The sequence below is a fragment of the Vidua chalybeata genome, assembly GCF_026979565.1.
Source record: "Vidua chalybeata isolate OUT-0048 chromosome 37 unlocalized genomic scaffold, bVidCha1 merged haplotype SUPER_37_unloc_6, whole genome shotgun sequence".
In the NCBI taxonomy this organism is placed as follows: Eukaryota; Metazoa; Chordata; class Aves; order Passeriformes; family Viduidae; genus Vidua; species Vidua chalybeata.
This window is the reverse complement of record NW_026530308.1, coordinates 1-22,764: the sequence shown is the minus strand read 5'-3', so window position 1 is coordinate 22,764 and position 22,764 is coordinate 1. Positions and strand designations below refer to the sequence as shown.

Sequence of the window (22,764 nt, the reverse complement as noted above, 5' to 3'; positions counted from 1 at the left end):
TGAGTCCCACCAGGTGAGCGCTCACCTCCGATGGCCAGGTAGCGGAAGAAGAGCCAGCCCGAGATGAAACCCAACCAGGTGAACCCCACCAGGCAAACCCTTGCCAGGTGAACCCCACCAGGTGAGTCCCACCAGGTAAACCCCACCAGGCAAACCCTTGCCAGGTGAGTCCCACCAGGTGAACCCCACCAGGTGAGTCCCCACCAGGTGGGCTCTCACCTCCGATGGCCAGGTAGCGGAAGAAGAGCCAGCCCGAGATGAAACCCAACCAGGTGAACCCCAACACCTGAACCCCACCAGGTGAGCCCCGCCAGGTGAACCCCACCAGGTGAACCTGACCAGGTGAACCCCACCAGGTGAACCCCACCAGGTAAACCTGACCAGGTGAGCTCCACCAGGTGAACCCCACCAGGTAAACCCCACCAGGTAAACCTGACCAGATAAATCCCACCAGGTGAGTCCCTCCAGGTGAACCCTTGCTAGGTGAGCTCCACCAGGTGAACCCCTCCAGGTGAGCCCCTCCAGGTGAGTCCCCCGCCAGGTGGGCGCTCACCTCCGATGGCCAGGTAGCGGAAGAAGAGCCAGCCCGAGATGAAACCCAACCAGGTGAACCCCAACACCTGAACCCCACCAGGCGAACCCTAGCCAGGTGAACCCCACCAGGTGAACCCCACCAGGTGAACCCCTCCAGGTGAGTCCCCCGCCAGGTGGGCGCTCACCTCCGATGGCCAGGTAGCGGAAGAAGAGCCAGCCCGAGATGAGCGGCTCCTTGGGGCTGCGCGGGGGCTTGTCCATGATGTCCAGGTCCGGGGGGTTGAAGCCCAGCGCCGTGGCCGGGAGCCCGTCCGTGACCAGGTTGACCCAGAGCAGCTGGACCGGGATCAGCGCCTCGGGCAGGCCCAGCGCCGCCGTCAGGAAGATACTGGGAGGGGACGGGGAGGGTACTGGGGTGAACTGGGAGGGACTGGGAGGGGATTGGGATGGACTGGGATGGACTGGGAGGGACTGGGAGGGACTGGGAGGGGATTGGGAGCAGCCGGACCGGGATCAGCGCCTCGGGCAGGCCCAGCACCGCCGTCAGGAAGATACTGGGAGGGGACGGGGAGGGTACTGGGGTGAACTGGGACGGACTGGGAGGGACTGGGAGGGACTGGGAGGGACTGGGAAGGACTGGGACGGACTGGGGTGAACTGGGATGGACTGGGAGGGGATTGGGAGGGACTGGGACGGGACTGGGATGGACTGGGATGGACTGGAAGGGACTGGAAGGGACGGGGAGGGTACTGGGGTGAACTGGGACGGACTGGGAGGGACTGGGAGGGACTGGGAGGGACCGGGAGGAGATTGGGATGGACTGGGATGGGACTGGGAGGGGATTGGGAGGGACTGGGAGGGGATTGGGATGGACTGGGATGAACTGGGATGAACTGGGACGGACTGGGAGGGACTGGAATGAACTGGGAGGGACTGGGAGGGGATTGGGAGGGACTGGGATGGACTGGGAGGGGATTGGGAGGGGATTGAGACAAACTGGGACGGACTGGGAGGGACTGGGAGGGACTGGATCAAACTGGGATGGGCTGGGAGGGACTGGGATGGACTGGGACAAACTGGGTCAAACTGGGATGGACTGGGAGGGGATCGGGAGGGACTGGGAGGGACTGGGATGGACTTGGATCAACTGGGATCGACTGGGATAAACTGGGACAAACTGGGAGGGACTGGGACAAACCGGGACAAACTGGGTGGGGATTGGGACAAACTGGGACCAACTGGGACTGGGAGGGGATTGGGATGAACTGGGATGGACTGGGAGGGACTGGGACAGACTGGGAGGGGATTGGGATGAACTGGGATGGACTGGGAGGGACTGGGAGGGACTGGGAGGGGATTGGGAGCAGCCGGACCGGGATCAGTGCCTCGGGCAGTCCCAGCGCCGCCGTCAGGAAGATACTGGGAGGGGACGGGGAGGGTACTGGGGTGAACTGGGAGGGACTGGGAGGGGATTGGGAGGGACTGGGATGGACTGGGAGGGGATTGGGAGGGACTGGGAGGGACTGGGATGGACTTGGATCAACTGGGATCGACTGGGATAAACTGGGACAAACTGGGAGGGACTGGGACAAACCGGGACAAACTGGGTGGGGATTGGGACAAACTGGGACCAACTGGGATGGACTGGGATAAACTGGGACAAACTGGGTGGGGATTGGGACAAACTGGGACGGGACTGGGATGGACTGGGAGGGACTGGAAGGGACGGGGAGGGTACTGGGGTGAACTGGGACGGACTGGGAGGGGATTGGGAGGGACTGGATCAAACTGGGATGGGCTGGGACAAACTGGGAGGGACTGGGAGGGACTGGGAGGGACTGGGAGGGACTTGGATCAACTGGGATCGACTGGGATAAACTGGGACAAACTGGGTGGGGATTGGGACAAACTGGGACCAACTGGGATGGACTGGGATAAACTGGGACAAACTGGGTGGGGATTGGGACAAACTGGGACCAACTGGGATGGACTGGGATAAACTGGGACAAACTGGGTGGGGACTGGGACAAGCTGGGACGGGACCGGGACGGGACTCGGCCAAACTGGGCCGAACTGGTCCAAACTGGGGCCCCGAGCTGGCCCGGGCCGGGTGAAACCCCCAAACGAGCATCTCCCAACTCCGGGCGAGAAGACGGCGCCAACCGCTCTGAGCTGGTCCAAAGCTGGTCCAAGACTGGTCCAGACTGGTCTAAACTGGTCCGGACCGGTCTGGACCGGTGCAGAAGCGGGCGCTCACCAGACGACCTCGCCCACGTTGGAGGAGATGAGGTAACGGATGAACTGCTTCATGTTGTTGTAGATGGCCCTGCCCTCCTCCACGGCCGCCACGATGGTGGAGAAGTTGTCGTCGGCCAGGACCATCTCCGAGGCCGTCTTGGCCACGGCCGTGCCCGAGCCCATGGCGATGCCGATCTCGGCCTTCTTCAGCGCCGGCGCGTCGTTGACGCCGTCGCCGGTCTGAGGGGGGGCGGGCAGAAAAAGAGGTGAGGGAAAGGGGGGGCGCGGGGTTGGGCGGTGGGAGCTCGGAGAGTGGTGGGGCGTGAGGTTGGGTGGGTGGTGGGACTCCAAAACTACGTCAGAAGTTGGTGGTGGAAGCTCAGAACTAGGGGAGTTGGTGGTGGGACTCCAAAACTACGTCAGAAGTTGGTGGTGGAAGCTCAGAACTAGGTGGAGTTGGTGGTGGGACACCAAAACTACGTCAGAAGTTGGTGGTGGAAGCTCAGAACTAGGTGGAGTTTGTGGTGGGACACCAAAACTACGTCAGAAGTTGGTGGTGGAAGGTCAGAACTAGGTGGAGTTGGTGGTGGGACTCCAAAACTACGTCAGAAGTTGGTGGAGTTGGTGGTGGGACTCCAAAACTACGTCAAAAAAACACACCCAAACCCTTTGCCAACCCATGGTGGACCTCCATAACCACGTCCATCAAGATCTTTGGACCATAAACCCCCATAAATCCACGGTGGACCTCCAAAACCACACCCGAACCCCCATAAATCCATGGTGGACCTCCATAACCACGTCCACCAACAAAATTCCACCCCAAACCCTCTCAAACCCCATGGTGGACCTCCATAACCACGTCCATCAAGATCTTTGGACCATAAACCCCCATAAATCCACGGTGGACCTCCAAAACCACACCCGAACCCCCATAAATCCATGGTGGACCTCCATAACCACGTCCACCAACAAAATTCCACCCCAAACCCTCTCAAACCCCATGGTGGATCTCCATAACCACGTCCATCAAGATCTTTGGACCATAAACCCCCATAAATCCACGGTGGACCTCCAAAACCACACCCGAACCCCCATAAATCCATGGTGGACCTCCATAACCACGTCCATCAAGATCTTTGGACCACAAACCCCCACAAACCCACGCTAAACCTCCAAAACCGCCCCCGAACCCTCTCAAACCCCATGGTGGATCTCCATAACCACGTCCATCAAGATCTTTGGACCATAAACCCCCATAAACCCATGTTAAACCTCCAAAACCGCCCCCGAACCCTCTCAAACCCCATGGTGGACCTCCCCAACCACACCGGCCCGCCTCCTCCTCCTCCTCACCATGGCGGTGATCTCGTCGAAGGACTGCAGGAACTCCACGATCTTGGACTTGTGGGTGGGCTCGACGCGGGCGAAGCAGCAGGCGCGGCGGCAGGCCTCGCGCTGCTCGGACAGCGGCAGGTCGTCGAACTCGCGGCCGGTGTAGGCGCGGCCGGAGACCTCCTCGTCCTCGCCGAAGATGCCGATGCGGCGGCAGATGGCGATGGCCGTGCCCTTGTTGTCGCCGGTGATCATGATGACGCGGATGCCGGCGTCGCGGCACAGCCGGATGGAGCCCATCACCTCCTTGCGCGGCGGGTCCAGCATGCCCACGCAGCCCACGAAGGTCAGGTCGGTCTGGAGAAGGGCGGGGAGAGGTGGTGGGACCGGGGATGGACCGAAAATGGGGGTTTGGAGATCGTGGTGGGACCAGGAACCCAAAAAAGTGGAGTTTTGGAGGTCACCAAGCATGAGGAACCTCCAAAAATGGGGTTTGGTGGTCGTGGTGGGACCAGAAACCCAAAAACCCCCAAGTTTTGGAGGACATCAAGGATGAGGAACCTCCAAAAATGAAGTTTTGGAGGTCTTGGAGGACCAGGAACCACCAAAAATGGGGTTTGGAGGTGGTGGTGGGACCAGGAACCCAAAAAACCCAAGTTTTGGAGGACATCAAGGATGAGGAACCTCCAAAAATGAAGTTTTGGAGGTCTTGGAGAACCAGGAACCACCAAAAATGGGGTTTGGAGGTCACCAAGGATGAAGAACCTCCAAAAATGGGGTTTGGTGGTCGTGGTGGGACCAGAAACCCAAAAAAACCCAAGTTTTGGAGGACATCAAGGATGAGGAACCTCCAAAAATAAAGTTTTGGAGGTCTTGGAGGACCACGAACCACCAAAAATGGGGTTTGGAGGACATCAAGGATGAAGAACCTCCAAAAATGGGGTTTGGAGATCGTGGTGGGACCAGGAACCTTCAAAAATGGGGGTTTGGAGGTGGTGGTGGGACCAGGAACCCAAAAAAAACAAGTTTTGGAGGTCACCAAGGATGAGGAACCTTCAAAAATGGGATTTTGGAGGTCTTGGAGAACCAGGAACCACCAAAAATGGGGTTTGGAGATCGTGGTGGGACCAGAAACCACCAAAAATGGGGTTTTAGAGATCATGGAGGACCAGGAACCACCAAAAATGGGGTTTGGAGATGGTGGTGGGACCATGGAAGTCCAAAAATGGGGTTTGGAGATGGTGGTGGGACCATGGAAGTCCAAAAATGGGGTTTGGAGGTCGTGGAGACCTCCTGAAGACCCCACAGAAGGTTCCAGGTGTTCCTACAGAGCCGAGAACCCCAAAAGGACCCAAGAACTCCCCAAAACGAGGTCCCACCACCAAAAATGAGATCCCACCATCCAAAAATGAAGTTCCACCACCCAAAGCGAGGTCCCACCACCAAAAATGAGATCCCACCACCCAAAAATGAGGTCCCACCACCCAAAACGAGGTCCCACCACCTAAAATGAAGTTCCACCACCAAACCAAGGTCCCACCACCCAAAATCGAGGTCCCACCACCCACAAGGAGATCCCACCATCCAAAAATGAAGTTCCACCACCCAAACCAAGATCCCACCACCCAAAAATGAGGTCCCACCATGAAAAATGAGGTCCCACCACCCAAACCAAGGTCCCACCACCCAAACCAAGGTCTCACCACCCAAAATCGAGATCCCACCACCCAAAGATGAAGTTCCACCACCCAACCAAGGTCCCACCACCCAAAGATGAAGTTCCATCACCCAAAACGAGGTCCCACCACCCAAAAATGAAGTCCCACCACCTAACCAAGGTCCCACCACCAAAAATGAAGTCCCACCACCCAAAATCAGGTCCCACCACCCAAAAATGAAGTCCCACCACCCAAAATGACGTCCCACCACCCAACCAAGGTCCCACCACCCAAAGATGAAGTTCCACCACCCAAAATGACGTCCCACCACCCAACCAAGGTCCCACCACCCAAACCAAGGTCCCACCACCCAAAATTGAGATCCCACCACCCAAACCATGGTCTCACCACCCAAAATCGAGGTCCCACCACCCAAAGATGAAGTTCCACCACCCAAACCAAGATCCCACCACCCAAAATCAAGGTCCCACCACCAAAAATGAGGTCCCACCACGAAAAATGAGATCCCACCACCCAAACCAAGATCCCACCACCCAATGAAGGTTCCACCACCCAAAATTGAGATCCCACCACCCAACCAAGGTCCCACCACCCAAAATTGAGATCCCACCACCCAACCAAGGTCCCACCACCCAAAACGAGGTCCCACCACCCAAAAATGAAGTCCCACCACCCAAACCAAGGTCCCACCACCCAGGGGGCCACCGACCTCGTACTCGGCGAACTTGGAGGAGTCCTCGAGGACCATGTCCTCCTTCTTGGGCGGCGTGTCGCGGGTGGCCAGGGCCAGGCAGCGCAGGGTGTCCCTGCCCGTGCCCCACTCCCTGATGACGCTCTGGATCTTCTCCTTGACCGCCGGCGTCAGCGGCACGCGCGACGTCCCCACCCGGACGTAGTTGCAGCGGTCGATGACGCCCTCGGGGGCGCCCTGCGGCGGTGGCACGTGGGGACGCGGTCCCAGGAGGGTGGGATGGGGGTTGGAGAAGGTTTGGGGTGGTGGGACCAAGGTTTGGAGTGGTGGGACCGAGGTTGGAGAAGGTTTGGGGTGGTGGGACCGAGGTTGGAGAAGGTTTGGGGTGGTGGGATGGAGGTTTGAGAAGGTTTGGCGTGGTGGGACAAAAGTTGGAGAAGGTTTGGGGTGGTGGGACCGAGGTTGGAGAAGGTTTGGGGTGGTGGGATGGAGGTTTTGGGTGGTGGGATGGAGGTTTGAGAAGGTTTGGAGTGGTGGGATGGAGGTTGGAGAAGGTTTAGAGTGGTGGGACCAAGGTTTGAGAAGGTCTGGGGTGGGGGGACCAAGGTTTGAGATGGTGGGACCAAGGTTGGAGAAGGTTTGGGGTGGTGGGACCAAGTTCGGAGAAGGTTTAGAGTGGTGGGATGGAGGTTTGGAGTGGTGGGACCAAGGTTGGAGAAGGTTTGGGGTGGTGGGATGGAGGTTGGAGAAGGTTTGGAGTGGTGGGACCAAGGTTTGGGGTGGTGGGATGGAGACTGGAGAAGGTTTGGGGTGGTGGGACCAAGGCTTGAGATGGTGGGATGGAGGTTGGAGAAGGTTTGGGGTGGTGGGACCAAATTTGGAGAAGGTTTGGGGTGGTGGGACAAAAGTTGGAGAAGGTTTAGAGTGGTGGGACCAAGGTTGGAGAAGGTTTGGGGTGGTGGGACCAAGGTTGGAGAAGGTTTGGGGTGGTGGGACCAAATTTGGAGAAGGTTTGGGGTGGTGGGACAAAAGTTGGAGAAGGTTTAGAGTGGTGGGATGGAGGTTGGAGAAGGTTTGGAGTGGTGGGACCAAGGTTTGAGAAGGTCTGGGGTGGTGGGACCAAGGTTTGAGATGGTGGGACCAAGGTTGGAGAAGGTTTGGGGTGGTGGGACCAAGGTTGGAGAAGGTTTGGGGTGTTGGGACAAAAGTTGGAGAAGGTTTAAAGTGGTGGGACCAAGGTTGGAGAAGGTTTGGGGTGGTGGGATGGAGGTTTTGGGTGGTGGGATGGAGGTTGGAGAAGGTTTGGGGTGGTGGAACAAAAGTTGGAGAAGGTTTAGAGTGGTGGGGTGGAGGTTGGAGAAGGTTTGGAGTGGTGGGACCAAGGTTTGAGAAGGTTTGGGGTGGTGGGACCAAGGTTTGAGATGGTGGGACCAAGGTTGGAGAAGGTTTGGGGTGGTGGGACCAAGGTTGGAGAAGGTTTGGGGTGGTGGGACCAAGGTTGGAGAAGGTTTGGGGTGGTGGGACCCAGGTGACCTCCCCCAGGTGACCTCCCCCAGGTGACCTCCCCCGGGTGTCCCACCTTGACGAACATCTTGTTGCCCACGGCGGCGCGCGAGGCCTTGGCCGGCGAGCAGAAGACCGACATGGACTTCCTGTCCCTGGAGAACTCCAGCGTGAACTCCTTCTTCATCAGCTGCTTGATCACCTGAGAGGGACGGCACGCGTGCCACCGCGGGCCACCAGGTGGCCCAGAAGGTGGCCAAGGTGGGACAGGTGGTGGCCAAGGTGGGACAGGTGACCCAGAAGGTGGCCAAGGTGGCCCAGATGCCACCAGAAGATGGGGAGAACCAGAGGAACCATGGACAAGGAGACAACGGGAGGTTCTCCAGGTGGCCCAGGTGACCCGGATGGTGGCCCAGGTGGGACAGGTGGTGGCCAAGGTGGGGCAGGTGACCCAGAACACGAGGAGAACCAGAGGAACCGTGAACAAGGAGACAACGGGAGGTTCTCCAGGTGGCCCAGGTGACCTGGATGGTGGCCCAGGTGGCCCAGGTGGCCCAGAAGGTGGCCCAGGTGCCACCAGAAGATGGGGAGAACCAGAGGAACCGTGGACAAGGTGAGAACGGGAGGTTCTCCAGGTGGCCCAGGTGACCCAGGTGACCCAGAAGGTGGCCCAGAAGGTGGCCAAGGTGGTGGCCAAGGTGGGACAGGTGGGACAGGTGGGACAGGTGCCACCAGAAGATGGGGAGAACCAGAGGAACCGTGGACAAGGTGACAACGGGAGGTTCTCCAGGTGGCCCAGGTGACCTGGATGGTGGCCCAGGTGGTGGCCCAGGTGTCCCAGGTGGTGGCCCAGGTGGTGGCCCAGGTGACACTCACGGCGTTGCAGGCGTTGGCGCGCTCCACCTTGGACAGGTTCCTGACGTCGGTGTTGAAGACGTTCATCTTCTCCACCAGGCAGGTGAGCGCCGTCTCGGTGGCCTCGCCGACCTTCTCGTACACGCCCTTGGCCTGAGGGACAGGTGGGACGTGGACAGGTGAGAGGTGGGACAGGTGAGGTGGGACATGGACAGGTGGGACAGGTGGGACATGGACAGGTGGGACAGGTGGGACATGGACAGGTGGGACAGGTGGGACAGGTGGGACAGGTGAGGTGGGACGTGGACAGGTGGGACAGGTGGGACATGGACAGGTGGGACAGGTGGGACATGGACAGGTGAGAGGTGGGACATGGACAGGTGGGACAGGTGAGGTGGGACAGGTGAGGACAGGTGACACATGGACAGGTGGGACAGGTGAGAGGTGGGACATGGACAGGTGGGACAGGTGGGACATGGACAGGTGGGACAGGTGAGAGGTGGGACATGGACAGGTGGGACAGGTGAGGTGGGACGTGGACAGGTGGGACAGGTGGGACAGGTGGGACAGGTGAGGTGGGACATGGACAGGTGGGACAGGTGGGACATGGACAGGTGGGACAGGTGGGATGGGTGGGACAGGTGGGACAGGTGGCCCCGGCGGTGGCCCAGATAACCCCGGTGGTGGCCCAAATGACCCAGGTGTCCCCGGTGGCCCCGGTAGCCCAGATGACCCAGGTGGCCCCGGCGGTGGCCCAGGTGACCCCGGTGGCCCAGGTGGCCCAGGTGTCCCCGGCGGTGGCCCAGGTGACCCAGATGACCCAGGTGGCCCTGGTGGCCCAGGTGACCCAGGTGACCCAGATGACCCAGGTGACCTAGATGACCCAGGTGGTCCTGGTGGCCCAGGTGGCCCAGGTGACCCAGATAATCCAGTTGGTGGCCCCGCTGGTGACCCAGATGGCCCAGGTGGCCCCGGTGGCCCCGGTGGCCCCGGCGGTGGCCCGGGTGGCCCCGCTGGTGGCCCAGGTGACCCAGGTGGCCCAGGTGGCCCCGGCGGTGGCCCGGGTGGCCCAGGTGGTGGCCCAGATGACCCAGGTGACCCAGGTGGCCCCGCTGGTGGCCCAGGTGGCCCAGATGACCCAGGTGACCCAGGTGACCCCAGTGACCCAGATGGCCCAGGTGACTCTGCTGGTGGCCCTGGTGGCCCCACTGGTGACCCAGGTGGCCCAGGTGTCCCTGGTGGCCCAGGTGGCCCCGGTGGCCCAGGTGACCTCGGTGGTGGCCCAGGTGGCCCAGGTGTCCCCGGTGGTGGCCTAGGTGACCCAGATAATCCAGTTGGTGGCCCTGGAGGCCCTGCTGGTGGCCCAAATGACCCAGGTGACTCTGCTGGTGACCCAGGTGGCCCAGGTGGCCCTGGCAGTGGCCCAGGGGGCCCCGGCGGTGGCCCAGGTGGCCCAGGTGGCCCAGGGGGTGGCCGAGATGACCCAGGTGGCCCAGGTGGCCCAGGTGGTGGCCGAGATGACCCAGGTGACCCAGGTGGCCCCGGTGGTGACCCAGGTGGCCCAGGTGACCCAGATGACCCAGGTGGCGCAGGTGACCCAGATGACCCAGGTGGCCCAGGGAGCCCCGGTGGTGGCCCAGGTGGCCCAGGTGGCCCCGCTGGTGTCCCTGGTGGCCCAGGTGGCCCCGGCGGTGGCCCGGGTGGCCCGGCTGGGCCGGCGGCGCTCACCTCGTTGTAGTCCAGCGAGGAGTCGTTGCAGAGGGCGCAGATGGTGGCCAGCTCCACCAGGCCATCGAACTGACCGGCCTTGACCGGCCGCTCCTGCTTCAGCCTGGGGACACGGGGGACAGCGGGGTCAACGTGGACAGCGGGGTCAACGTGGACATCGGGGTCAAGGTGGACATCGGGGTCAAGGTGGACATCGGGGTCAAGGTGGACATCGGGGTCAACGTGGACATCGGGGTCAAGGTGGACATCGGGGTCAAGGTGGACATCGGGGACATTGGGGACATTGAGGTCAAGGTGGACATTGAGGGACATCAAGGTCATGGTGGACATTGGGGTCAAGGTGGACATTGAGGTCAGGAGAACGTTGAGGGACATCAAGGTCATGGTGGACATCAGGGGTCAAGGGGGACATTGGGGACACTGAGGTCAAGGTGGACATCAGGGGTCAAGGTGGACATTGAGGTCAAGGTGGACATTGAGGTCAAGGTGGACATGGAGGTCAAGGTGGACATCAGGGGTCAAGGTGGACATTTGGGTCAAGGTGGACATTTGGGTCAAGGTGGACATCGGGGTCAAGGTGGACATCGGGGTCAAGGTGGACATTGGGACACTGAGGTCAAGGTGGACATCGGGGTCAAGATGGACACTGGGGTCAAGGTGGACATTGGGGTCAAGGTGGACATTGGGGACATCACGGTCAAGGTGGACACTGAGGTCAAGGTGGACATTGGGGTCAAGGTGGACACTGAGGTCAAGGTGGACATTGGGGTCAAGGTGGACACTGAGGTCAAGGTGGACATTGGGGTCAAGGTGGACATCGGGGTCAGGAGAACGTTGAGGGACATCGAGGTCAAGGTGGACATCAGGGGACATTGGGGACATCGAGTTCAAGGATGGACATCGGGGGACACTGGGGCGTCACTGAGGACCTCGGGTGACATTTGAGGACCTTCAAGGCGACACTTGGGGACACCAGGTGGGATTTGAGGACCTCTGAGGAGCTTTTGAGGACATCTGAGGAGCTTTTGAGGACATCTGAGGAGCTTTTGGAGGTCCGGACCTCCCGGGGTGGCTTTGGGGGACCCCGAGGTGACATTTGGGGACTCCCGAGGTGACATCTGGGGACATGTGGCACTCACACTTCTCCCTCGGGGGCGTAGGTGGAGCCGGTGATGGAGAACTCGTTCAGGGAGCAGACGTCGCCCTCCACCTTGTCCATGATGAACATCTGGGGACAAACGGGGACGTTCCTGGGGCGTTCTCCTGGAGATTTTGGGGTCCCCAGGTGGAATTTTGGGGTTCTTGGAGGAATTTTGGGGTTCCCAGGTGGAATTTTGGGGTCTCCTGGTGGAATTTTGGGGTTTCCTGGAGAAAATTTTGGGGTTTCTGGAGGAATTTTGGGGTTTCCATGGAGATTTTGGGGTTTCCAGGTGGAATTTTGGGGCCTCCTGGAGAAAATTTTGGGATTTCTGGAGGAATTTTTGGGTTCTCCAGAAGAAATTTTGGCGTTTCCATGGAGATTTTGGGGTCCCCAGGTGGAATTTTGGGGTTTCCCGGTGGAATTTTTGGGTTCTCCAGAAGAAATTTTGGGGTTCCCAGGTGGAATTTTGGGGTCTCCTGGAGGAACTTTGGGGTTTCAATGGAGATTTTGGGGTCTCCTGGAGAAAATTTTGGGGTTTCTGGAGGAATTTTGGGGTTTCCATGGAGATTTTGAGGTTCTCACATGGAATTTTGGGGTTCTTGGAGGAATTTTGGGGTCTCCAGGAGGAATTTTGGGGTTCTTGGAGGAATTTTGGGGTCTCCTGGAGGAATTTTGGGGTTTCCATGGAGATTTTGGGGTTCCTGGTGGAAATTTTGGTTTCTCCATGGAAATTTTGCAATTCCAGAAGAAATTTTGGGTTCTCCATAGAAATTTTTCAGGTTCTCATGGACATTTTGGGTTCTCCATGGACATTTTTGAGGTTCTCATGAACACTTTGGGTTCTCCATGAACATTTTGGGTTCTCCATGGACATTTTTGAGGTTCTCATGAACATTTTGGGTTCTCCATGGACATTTTGGGTTCTCCATGGACATTTTTGAGGTTCTCATGAACACTTTGGGTTCTCCATGAACATTTTGGGTTCTCCATGGACATTTTTGAGGTTCTCATGAACATTTTGGGTTCTCCATGGACATTTTGCGTTCTCCATGGACATTTTTCAGGTTCTCATGAACATTCTGGGTTCTCAATGGAAATTTTTGGGGTTCTCATGAACATTTTGGGTTCTCCATGGACATTTTTGGGTTCTCCATGGAAATTTTTCAGGTTCTCATGAACATTTTGGGTTCTCCATGGACATTTTGGGTTCTCCATGGACATTTTTGAGGTTTCTCATGGACATTTTGGGTTCTCCATGCAACAATTCTGGGTTCTCCATGGACATTTTTGAGGTTCTCATGAACATTTTGGATTCTCCATGGAAATTTTTGGGGTTCTCATGAACATTTTGAGTTCTCCATGGACATTTTGCGTTCTCCATGGACATTTTTCAGGTTCTCATGAACATTCTGGGTTCTCAATGGAAATTTTTGGGGTTCTCATGAACATTTTGGGTTCTCAATGGACATTTTTGGGTTCTCCATGGAAATTTTTCAGGTTCTCATGAACATTTTGGGTTCTCCATGGACATTTTGGGTTCTCCATGGACATTTTTGAGGTTCTCATGAGCATTTTGGGTTCTCCATGGAAATTTTTGGGTTCTCCATGGACATTTTTGAGGTTCTCATGAACATTTTGGGTTCTCCACGGGCATTCCGGGTATTTCTGGGGTCTCTTCCGGGGCGGTGGCCCCACCTTGCAGACGGACATCTGGTTGGTGGTCAGCGTGCCGGTCTTGTCGGAGCAGATGACCGAGGTGCAGCCCAGGGTCTCCACGGAGGGCAGGCTGCGGACGATGGCGTTCTTCTTGGCCATGCGGCGCGTGCCCAGCGCCAGGCAGGTGGTGATGACCGCCGGCAGACCTTGGGGAGGAGAAGACATCTCGGGGTCACCGGGGCCACCGAGGCCACCAGGGAGGCGGGCAGAGGTTGGCGGCGGCCATCTGGAGAGGCTCGGAAGTCCGCGAGTGACCACGAAGCTTCTCCAAAACTCCACGAGTGACCACAAATGGTCCACAAATGACCATGAATGACCACGGGTGGTCCACGAGTGACCACAAAGCTTCTCCAAGACTCCATAATTGACCATAAATGGTCCATAAATGACCATGAATGGTCCAGAAATGACCACGCGTGGTCCAGAAATGACCATAAATGTTCTCCAAAACCCCACGAATGACCACAAATGGTCCACAAGTGACCATGAATGGTCCATAAATGGCCACGAACCTTCTCCAAAACTCCATGAATGAGCACAAACCTTCTTCAAAGCCCCATAAATGACCATGAATGGTCCATAACTGACCACAAATGGTCCGTAAGTGACCACGGATGGTCCATAAGTGACCACGAACCTTCTCCAAAACCCCATAAGTGACCACGGATGTTCTCCAAAATCCCATAAGTGACCATGAATGGTCCAGAAATGATCACAAACCTTCTCCAAAACCCCATAAATGACCATGGATGTTCTCCAAGACCCCATAAATGACCATGAATGTTCTCCAAAACCCCATAAACGACCATGGATGGTCCACAAACGACCACAAATGTTCTCCAAAACCCCATAAACGACCACGGATGTTCTCCAAAACCCCATAAGTGACCTTGAATGTTCTCCAAAACCCCATAAACGACCACAAACCTTCTCCAAAACCCCATAAACAACCACGGATGGTCCATAAATGACCACAGATGTTCTCCAAAACCCCATAAGTGACCACAAACCTTCTCCAAAACCCCATAAATGACCATGAATGGTCCATAAATGACCACGAACCTTCTCCAAAACCCCATAAACGACCATGGATGGTCCACAAACGACCACAAATGTTCTCCAAAACCCCATAAACGACCACAAATGTTCTCCAAAACCCCATAAACGACCACGAACCTTCTCCAAAACCCCATAAATGACCACGGATGGTCCACAAACGACCACGAACCTTCTCCAAAACCCCACAAACGACCACGGATGGTCCAGAAACGACCACGAACCTTCTCCAAAACCCCATAAACGACCGCGGATGGTCCACAAACGACCACAAACCTTCTCCAAAACCCCATAAATGACCCTGAATGTTCTCCAAAACCCCATAAATGACCACGGATGGTCCATAAGTGACCACAAACCTTCTCCAAAACCCCATAAATGACCATGAATGGTCCACAAATGACCACAAACCTTCTCCAAAACCCCATAAATGACCACGGATGGTCCAGAAATGACCACGATCCTTCTCCAAAACCCCATAAACGACCATGGATGGTCCACAAACGACCACAAATGTTCTCCAAAACCCCATAAACGACCACGGATGTTCTCCAAAACCCCATAAGTGACCACAAACCTTCTCCAAAACCCCATAAATGACCATGAATGGTCCACAAACGACCACGAACCTTCTCCAAAACCCCACAAACGACCACGGATGGTCCACAAACGACCACGAACCTTCTCCAAAACCCCACAAACGACCACGGATGGTCCACAAACGACCACGAACCTTCTCCAAAACCCCACAAACGACCACGGATGGTCCAGAAACGACCACGAACCTTCTCCAAAAACCCCACCAACGACCACCACGCCCCGCACCCACCACCACGGACCTTCAGGGATGGCGGCCACGGCCAGGGCGACGGCGATCTTGAAGTAGTAGATGGCGCCGCGGATCCAGGAGCCGCCGTGGACGGGGTCGTTGAAGTGGCCGATGTTGATGGCCCAGACGGCCACGCAGATGAGCGAGATGACCTTGGAGAGCTGCTCGCCGAACTCGTCCAGCTTCTGCTGCAGCGGCGTCTTGTCCTGCTCGGTGGCCGCCATCTCGTCGCGGATCTTGCCGATCTCGGTGTTGACGCCCGTGGCCACCACGATGCCCACGGCCTTGCCGGCGCCGATGTTGGTGCCCTGGGCGGGGAGGTGAAGTTTTGGGGTTTGGAGGAGGAATTTTGGGGTTTGGAGGAGGAATTTTGGGGTTTCAAGACGAAATTTTGGGGTTTGGAGGAGGAATTTTGGCGTTTGGAGGAGGAATTTTGGGGTTTGGAGGAGAAGTTTTGGGGTTTCAACACGAATTTTGGGGTTTGAGGAGAAATTCTGGGGTTTGAGGAGAAGTTTTGGGGTTTGGAGGAGGAATTTTGGGGTTTCAAGACAAAATTTTGGGGTTTGAGGAGAAATTTTGGGGTTTGAGGAGAAGTTTTGGGGTTTGGAGGAGGAATTTTGGGGTTTGGAGGAGGAATTTTGGGGTTTCAAGACGAAATTTTGGGGTTTGGAGGAGGAATTTTGGGGTTTGAGGAGAAGTTTTGGGGTTTGGAGGAGGAATTTTGGGGTTTGGAGGAGGAATTTTGGGGTTTCAAGACAAAATTTTGGGGTTTGGAGGAGGAATTTTGGCGTTTGGAGGAGGAATTTTGGGGTTTGGAGGAGAAGTTTTGGGGTTTCAACACGAATTTTGGGGTTTGAGGAGAAATTCTGAGGTTTGAAGAGAAGTTTTGGGGTTTGGAGGTGAAATTTTGGGGTTTGAGGAGAAGTTTTGGGGTTTGGAGATGAAATTTTGGGGTTTGAGGAGAAGTTTTGGGGTTTCAACACAAATTTTGGGGTTTGGAGATGAAGTTTTGGGGTTTGGAGGAGGAATTTCGGGGTTTGGAGGAGGAATTTTGGGGTTTGGAGGAGAAGTTTTGGGGTTTCAACACGAATTTTGGGGTTTGGAAGAGAAATTTTGGGGTTTGGAGGAGGAATTTTGGGGTTTGAGAAGTTTTGGGGTTTGGAGGAGAAATTTTGGGGTTTGGAGGAGGAATTTTGGGGTTTCAAGACAAAATTTTGGGGTTTGGAGGAGGAATTTTGGGTTTTTTGGGGGGATTTTTGGAGGGATTTGTGGGATTTCTTGGGGGTTATTTTGGGGTTTTTGGGACCTTTTGGAGATTTTTAGGGGATTTTTGGGGATTTTTTTGGGAATTTTTGGGGGATTTTTGGGGTTTTTGGAGATTTTTTGGAGATTTTTAGGGCATTTTGGAGATTTTTGGGGTTTTTGGGAACATCACACTGGTGTGACACAGATGGCGTGACACCGACAGGTGACCCCGGTGACGTCACACAGGTGTGGCACAGGTGACACAGGTGACGTCACACAGGTGACACTGATGACGTCACACAGGCAACACTGATGACATCACACAGGTGACCCACACAGGTGACACCAATGACATCACAAATGTGACACCGATGACGTCACACAGGTGACCCCGATGATGTCACACAGGTGACACAGGTGTGGCACAGGTGACACCGATGACGTCACACAGGTGCCTCAGACGGGTGACACAGGTGACCCCGATGAGGTCACACAGGTGTGGCACAGGTGACACAGGTGACGTCACACAGGTGACACTGATGACGTCACACAGGTGTGGCACAGGTGACACAGGTGTGGCACAGGTGACGTCACACAGGTGACCACGATGACATCACACAGGTGACACAGACAGGTGACACAGGTGACCCCGATGACGTCACACAGGTGTGGTACAGGTGACACCGATGACGTCACACAAGTGACACTGATGACATCACACAGGTGACCCCGATGACGTCACACAGGTGGCACAGATGACGTCACACAGGTGTGGCACAGGTGACACCGATGACGTCACACAAGTGACACTGATGACATCACACAGGTGACCCCGGTGACGTCACACAGGTGACACAGGTGACGTCACACAGGTGACACTGATGACGTCACACAGGTGTGGCACAGGTGACACAGGTGTGGCACAGGTGACGTCACACAGGTGACCACGATGACATCACACAGGTGACACAGACAGGTGACACAGGTGACCCCGATGACGTCACACAGGTGTGGTACAGGTGACACCGATGACGTCACACAAGTGACACTGATGACATCACACAGGTGTGGCACAGGTGACATCACACAGGTGACCCCGATGACGTCACACAGGTGTGGCACAGGTGACCCCGATGACGTCACACAGGTGTGGCACAGGTGACACAGGTGACGTCACACGGGCGTGGCACCGACAGGTCACACAGGTGACCACAATGACATCACACAGGTGACAGACAGGTGACACAGGTAACACCGATGACGTCACACAGGTGTGGCACAGGTGACACCGGTGACGTCACACAGGTGACACAGATGACGTCACACAGCTGACACAGGTGACGTCACACAGGTGACACAGGTGACACAGGTGACACGGATGACGTCAGCGATGACGTCAGCGATGACGTCACCCACCGAGAACAGCATGTTCTTCTTGTCCTGGTTGACGGCGCGGGGGTCGGGCACCGGCTCCGTGTGCTTGATCACCGACACCGACTCGCCTGCACCAGTTTGCACCGGTTTGAACCGGTCTGGAACCAGTACAAACCAGTACAAACCAGTACAAACCAGTATGGACCAGTATGGACCAGTACAGACCAGTATAAACCAGTCTGGGACACAGCGAAACCCCCCCAGTCCCCACTGAGATCCCAGTACAAACCAGTTTGAGCCGGTTTGAAACCAGTCTGAACCAGTATAAACCAGTACAGACCAGTAGAAACCAGTATAAACCAGTGTAAACCATCACAAACCAGTACAAACCAGTATAAACCAGTATAAACCAGTACAAAAAAAACCCCTCAACCTCAGTTTCCCCCCCGTTTTTAACCCTTCAATCCCCTCCCAGTCCATCCCAGTCCCTCCCAGTCCCTCCCAGTTCATCCCAGTTCCTCCCAGTGCCCTCCCAGTGCCAAACCAGTACAAACCAGTATAAACCAGTATAAACCAGTACAAAAAACCTCTTCATCCTCAGTTTCCCCCCCCGTTTTTAACCCTTCAATCCCCTCCCAGTCCCTCCCAGTTCATCCCAGTTCATCCCAGTCCCTCCCAGTTCCTCCCAGTTCCTCCCAGTGCCCTCCCAGTGCCAAACCAGTATAAACCAGTATAAACCAGTATAAACCAGTAGAAACCAGTACAAAAAACCTCTTCATCCTCAGTTTCCCCCCCGTTTTTAACCCTTCAATCCCCTCCCAGTCCCTCCCAGTCCCTCCCAGTTCATCCCAGTTCATCCCAGTTCCTCCCAGTCCCTCCCAGTCCCTCCCAGTCCATCCCAGTTCCTCCCAGTCCCTCCCAGTGCCCTCCCAGTGCCAAACCAGTACAAACCAGTACGAACCAGTAAGGATGGACTGGTCCACCCGCAGCGTGGTGGATTTGATGGAGATGATGCGGATGTCGGCCGGGACCTTGTCCCCAACTGGGAACGGAGCGGGGCCTTACTGGGATGGACTGGGACAAACTGGGATGGACTGGGAGGGACTGGGAGGGACTGGGATGGACTGGGACAAACTGGGATGGACTGGGATGGACTGGGATGGACTGGGACAAACTGGGATGGACTGGGATGGACTGGGATGGACTGGGATGGACTGGGACAAACTGGGAGGGACTGGGAGGGACTGGGGCAAACTGGGATGGACTGGGAGAACTGGGACGGACTGGGAGGGACTGGAGGGGATTGGGACAAACTGGGACAAACTGGGACAAACTGGGATGGACTGGGATAAACTGGGACAAACCGGGACAAACTGGGAGGGACTGGGAGGGACTGGGATGGACTGGGATGGACTGGGATGAACTGGGACAAACTGGGAGGGACTGGGACAAACTGGGAGGGACTGGGAGGGACTGGGAGGGACTGGGATGGACTGGGATGGACTGGGATGGACTGGGATGGACTGGGATGAACTGGGACAAACTGGGAGGGACTGGGACAAACTGGGAGGGACTGGGAGGGACTGGGAGGGACTGGGATGGACTGGGATGGACTGGGATGGACTGGGATGGACTGGGATGAACTGGGACAAACTGGGAGGGACTGGGACAAACTGGGAGGGACTGGGATGAACTGGGAGAACTGGGATGGACTGGGAGGGACTGGGATGGACTGGGACAAACTGGGATGGACTGGGACAAACTGGGATGGACTGGGAGGGACTGGAGGGGATTGGGAGGGACTGGAGGGGATTGGGACAAACTGGGACAAACTGGGAGTCAAAGGCTCTTTGTCCCCCCATTGTCCCCTGTGACCCCTGAGTGACCCCTGAGTGACCCCTGAGTGACCCCTGAGTGACCCCTGAGTGTCCCCAATGTCCCCAATGTCCCTTTAACCTCTCAATGTCTCCAATGTCCCTTTAACCCCTGAGTGACCCCGATGTCCCCACTGTCCCTGTGACCCCTGTGACCTCTGGGTGTCCCCAATGTCCCCAATGTCCCTTTAACCCCTCAATGTCCCCAATGTCCCCAATGTCCCCAATGTCCCCAATGTCCTCAATGTCCCCAATGTCCCTGTGACCCCTGTGACCCTTGAGTGTCCCCAACGTCCCCAATGTCCCTTTAACCCCTGGATGTCCCCAATGTCCCCAATGTCCCCGATGTCCCCGATGTCCCCGATGTCCCCAATGTCCCCAAAGTCCCTTTAACCCCTGGATGCCCCTGATGTCCCCAATGTCTCCAATGTCCCTGATGTCCCCAAAGTCCCCAATGTCCCCAATGTCCTCAATGTCCTCAATGTCCCCAACGTCTCCAATGTCCCCGATGTCCCCAAAGCCCCCAATGTCCCTTTAACCCCTCAATGTCCCCAATGACCCCAATGTCCCCAATGTCCCCGATGTCCCCAATGTCCCCAATGTCCCCAATGTCCCCGATGTCCCTGTGACCCCTGGATGCCCCCGATGTCCCCAATGTCCCCAATGTCCCTTTAACCCCTCAATGTCCCCGATGTCCCCAATGTCCCCAATGTCCTCAATGTCCCCAAAGTCCCCAATGTCCTCAATGACCCCAATGTCCCCAATGTCCTCAATGTCCCCAATGTCCCCAATGTCCCCGATGCCCCCGATGCCCCCGATGCCCCCGATGTCCCCGGTGTCCCCAGGTGTCCCCGCTGTCACCTGCCACCTCGGCGATGTCCCCCGGCACGAGGTCCCTGGCCTTGATCCTCTGCACGGCCTTGCGGTCGCTCCGGTAGACTTTGCCCATCTCGGGCTCGTACTCCTTGAGCGCCTCGATGGCGTTCTCGGCGTTCCGCTCCTGGGGACACCGGGGACACGTTGGGGACATTGGGGACATCATTGGGGACATCGCAGGGACAGGACACGGACAGGACAGGGACAGGACAGGGACATTGGGGACACTCCTTGAGCGCCTCGATGGCGTTCTCGGCGTTCCGCTCCTGGGGACACCAAAGGGACATCGGGGACATCGGGGACACCCTGGGGACATCGCTGGGGTCATTGGGGACAGCACAGGGACAGGACAGGGACAGGACAGGGACAGGACAGGGACAGGACAGGGACACTGGGGACACGTTGGGGACATTGGGGACACCTTGGGGACATTGGGGACACCTCGGGGACATTGGGGACATCATTGGGGACACCTTGGGGACAGGACAGGGACAGGACAAGGACGTTGGGGACACTCCTTGAGCGCCTCGATGGCGTTCTCGGCGTTCCGCTCCTGGGGACACCAAAGGGACATTGGGGACATCGGGGACACCCTGGGGACATCGCTGGGGTCATTGGGGACAGCACAGGGACAGGACAGGGACAGGACAGGGACATTGGGGACACGTTGGGGACATTGGGGACACCCTGGGGACATTGGGGACATCATTGGGGACACCTTGGGGACAGGACAGGGACATTGGGGACAGGACAAGGACATTGGGGACACGTTGGGGACACCTTGGGGACATCGTTGGGGTCATTGGGGACAGGACAGGGACAGGACAGGGACACGTTGGGGACACCGTGGGGACATCAAAGGACACCACGAGGACAACAAAGATCCCCCAAAATCCCCCCAAAATGTCCCCAAATCCCCCCAAAATGTCACCAAAAATCCCTGCCCAAAACACCCCCAAATGTCCCCAAATGAACACAAAATGTCCCCAAATGTCCCCAAATGTCCCCAAATCCCCACAAAATGTCCCAAAAACGTCCCCAAATCCCCCCAAAATGTCCTCAAATTGTCCCCAAAATGTCCTCAAATTGTCCCCAAATCTCCCCAAAATGTCCCCAAATTGTCTCAAAATGTCCCCAAATCCCCACAAATCTGCCCAAAATGTCCCAAAATGTCCCCAAAATGTCCCCAAAATGTCCCCAAATGTCCCCAAATCCCCTCAGAATGTCCCCAAATCCCCCCAAAATGTCCCCAAATCATCCTAAAAAGTCCCAAAATGTCCCCAAAATGTCCCCAAATGTCCCCAAAATGTCCCAAAAACGTCCCCAAATCCCCTCAAAATGTCCCAAAATCCCCCCAAAATGTCCCCAAATCCCCCCAAAATGTCCCCAAATGTCCCCAAATGTCCCAAAATGTCCCAAATCTGCCCAAAACATCCCCAAAATGTCCCAAATTGTCCCCAAATGTCCCCAAATCCCCACAAAGTGTCCCCAAATGTCCCCAAATCTCCCCAAAAGTCCCAAAATCCCCCCAAATCTCCCCAAAATGTCCCCAAATGTCCCAAAATGTCCCAAAAACGTCCCCAAATCCCCTCAGAATGTCCACAAATAATCCTAAAAAGTCCCAAAATGTCCCCAAATTGTCCCAAATCCCCCCAAAATGTCCCCAAATTGTCCCAAATCCCCCCAAAATGTCCCCAAATTGTCCCAAATCCCCCCAAAATGTCCCCAAATTGTCCCAAATCCCCCCAGATGTCCCCACCTGCCAGACGCCGACGACGGCGTTGGCGATGAGGATGAGGAGGATGACGAAGGGCTCCACGAAGGCCGTGATGGTCTCCTCGCCCTCCTCGAACCAGGCCAGCACCTTGGGGACAGCGGGGACAGCGGTGACGCCGCGGCCCCGAAAATCCCAAATCCCCAAAAATCCCAAAATCCCCAAAATTCTCCCCGAAAAATCGCGAAGAAATTCGAAAAAATCGCGAAGAAATTCGAAAAAATCGCGAAGAAATTCGAAAAAATTGCGAAAAAATCGCAAAAAATGGACCCAAAATCCAAGAAATTTTCACAAAAATTCCTCCCAAAAATTCCCC

General features: G+C 56.4%; 1 protein-coding gene across 2 annotated transcripts in view; it reads right to left on the bottom strand.

Moving 5' to 3' along the window:
• ATP2A1 (ATPase sarcoplasmic/endoplasmic reticulum Ca2+ transporting 1) overlaps positions 1 to 22,482 on the bottom strand; it is a 29,591-nt gene extending 7,109 nt beyond the window's left edge. For both annotated transcript variants that reach the window (XM_053933261.1, XM_053933262.1), the window contains exons 1-14: positions 22,434 to 22,482; positions 20,660 to 20,798; positions 18,886 to 18,966; positions 17,967 to 18,052; positions 15,316 to 15,613; positions 13,400 to 13,566; positions 11,703 to 11,791; positions 10,564 to 10,666; positions 8,857 to 8,988; positions 8,057 to 8,182; positions 6,496 to 6,714; positions 4,129 to 4,464; positions 2,792 to 3,012; positions 720 to 922 (exon numbers count right to left, since the gene is read on the bottom strand). In XM_053933261.1, coding sequence (XP_053789236.1) covers positions 720 to 922; positions 2,792 to 3,012; positions 4,129 to 4,464; positions 6,496 to 6,714; positions 8,057 to 8,182; positions 8,857 to 8,988; positions 10,564 to 10,666; positions 11,703 to 11,791; positions 13,400 to 13,566; positions 15,316 to 15,613; positions 17,967 to 18,052; positions 18,886 to 18,966; positions 20,660 to 20,747 — 2,149 coding nt within the window. In that variant the 5' untranslated portion in view covers positions 20,748 to 20,798; positions 22,434 to 22,482. The remainder of the gene's footprint in view (positions 1 to 719; positions 923 to 2,791; positions 3,013 to 4,128; positions 4,465 to 6,495; positions 6,715 to 8,056; positions 8,183 to 8,856; positions 8,989 to 10,563; positions 10,667 to 11,702; positions 11,792 to 13,399; positions 13,567 to 15,315; positions 15,614 to 17,966; positions 18,053 to 18,885; positions 18,967 to 20,659; positions 20,799 to 22,433) is intronic.
• Between the last annotated feature and the right edge of the window lie 282 nt (positions 22,483 to 22,764).